This window comes from Alligator sinensis, unplaced genomic scaffold (genome assembly GCF_000455745.1).
Source record: "Alligator sinensis unplaced genomic scaffold, ASM45574v1 scaffold619_1, whole genome shotgun sequence".
Taxonomy (NCBI): Eukaryota; Metazoa; Chordata; order Crocodylia; family Alligatoridae; genus Alligator; species Alligator sinensis.
Genome location: NW_005842134.1, coordinates 398,851 through 400,548, shown reverse-complemented (window position 1 = coordinate 400,548; position 1,698 = coordinate 398,851). Strand labels below are relative to the sequence as shown.

General features: G+C 52.0%; 1 protein-coding gene across 1 annotated transcript in view; it reads left to right on the top strand.

Moving 5' to 3' along the window:
- Window positions 1-1,698, top strand: part of F8 (coagulation factor VIII) — a 109,105-nt gene that overhangs the window by 34,475 nt on the left and 72,932 nt on the right. The window contains exon 4 of the mRNA XM_025205942.1: window positions 1,161-1,373. Within this exon, the coding sequence (XP_025061727.1) occupies window positions 1,161-1,373 (213 nt within the window). The remainder of the gene's footprint in view (window positions 1-1,160; window positions 1,374-1,698) is intronic.

The following is a 1,698-nucleotide window of genomic DNA, read 5'->3' as shown; positions in this document are numbered from 1 at the left end:
TGAGCTGACTTAAGAATTCCCGGTCTAGCTCTTCCCCTTGGTTGGGTGGTCTGTAGTAGACCCCCACCATTAAGTCCCTTTCCCCTCGACTTCCTTGTATTCTAACCCAGAGCACTTCAGTGTGCCCCTCATCTGACCTTGTGCTACTAGATGAGGATGTGTATTCCTCCTTGATGTAGAGCGCCACACCCTCCTCACCTTTCCTCCCTGTCCTGTCCCTCCTGTACAGCCTATAGCCCTTGATATTCACCGCCCAGTCATGCACTGGATCCCACCACGTTTCTGTGAGCCCCACTATGTCTGGCTTGGTGTCAGCTAGCAGGAGGGTAAGTTCCTCCTGCTTGTTCCCCATACTACGAGCGTTTGTGTAGAGGCATTTGAGGCCTCCTGAAGATGTGCGCACTGGCCCCCTAATCTCAGTACTGCCTGGGCCCCAGTTGCTTAGCTGGGTATTCATTCTGCTCGTCGTTGGTCCAGGCTGGGCTGTTCTTGTGGGTGTCACTTGGTTTAGTGGTCCAACGCTTCCTCCGCCCTCATCTTCCCCATCCCCCGATGAGCCTAGTTTAAAGCCCGCCGGAGGAGGTGTCTAGCCTTGGTGCCCCACTGGTTCCCCACAAGCTGCATGTGACCTACAAGGGGTTAAGTTGCAGCCCCCAATGTCCTGGCCCAGTTGGTGCTTCCCCTACCCCTCTGCTGCAGAAGTCTCCTGACTCCTGCTCCCCCTTCCAGCTTTTGTTGCCTGCCCCTGCCCCAGGGGGTGGGGCAGTGCAGTATGGCATGGCTGGGGGAGATGTGGAGGAGCCTGGACATGCAGTGCAGGGGTGGAGGGAGTGGAGGGGGATGTAATGCAGCGGTGAGGGGAGTGTCCATGCATAATGTGGCATAGTGGGCCTGTGGCTTGCCCTGGTGCAGCCCACAAGTATGTAGACCCTGCTGGTGAGAGCAGTGGGGCATTCAGCCTGTGAGGCATCCAGCCCCCAGCCACTTGGAAGTTGGACAGCCCTGGTCTAGATGACAGCCAGCTAAAGTTACAGAGAAACCCAGTGAGAAGTAGAGGGATTGTCCACCTTAGTCCTAGGAACAATAATAAAACAAAGAGTAGCTTTATGGTGATAGCTTGCTGGTACAGTGAAAACGATGGGCTTCTCCTTTGTTTTTAGGGGCAGGATATAATGATGAGACCAGTCAGTCAGAGAAAGATGATGATAAGGTGGGTCCTGGTAAAAACCACACCTACATCTGGGAAATCCTGGAAAACCAAGGGCCAACAGAGAGCGACTCATCGTGTCTGACCTACTCCTACTTCTCTCAGATTGACAGTGTGAAGGACATCAACTCTGGTTTGATTGGAGCACTGCTTGTTTGTCGGCCAGGTAAAGGGGGCAAAGGAATAGCAAACATGGAAGTAGGTGGTTTAATCCAATGGACAGTTTATTTGATCATGAAAGGTGAAACCTTCAAAGCTGCCATTTCCTTATGCTGAAGTAGACAGTAGGGTCAAGATCCTAAGTTGAGTCAAGATCCTAAGTTGAGGAGTGGCATCTTTTGCAGCTGACACATTTTCTAAAGTGTCCCAGTTGTAGGGGTATAGGACTGTGAAGGGCTTCCCAGGACACTACCTGCATTCGCACACAACTGTTTACCCAAGTACTTCTAAAAATTGTCCAGAAAGTTAACACCCTTCCAAGTTCCCTGCTA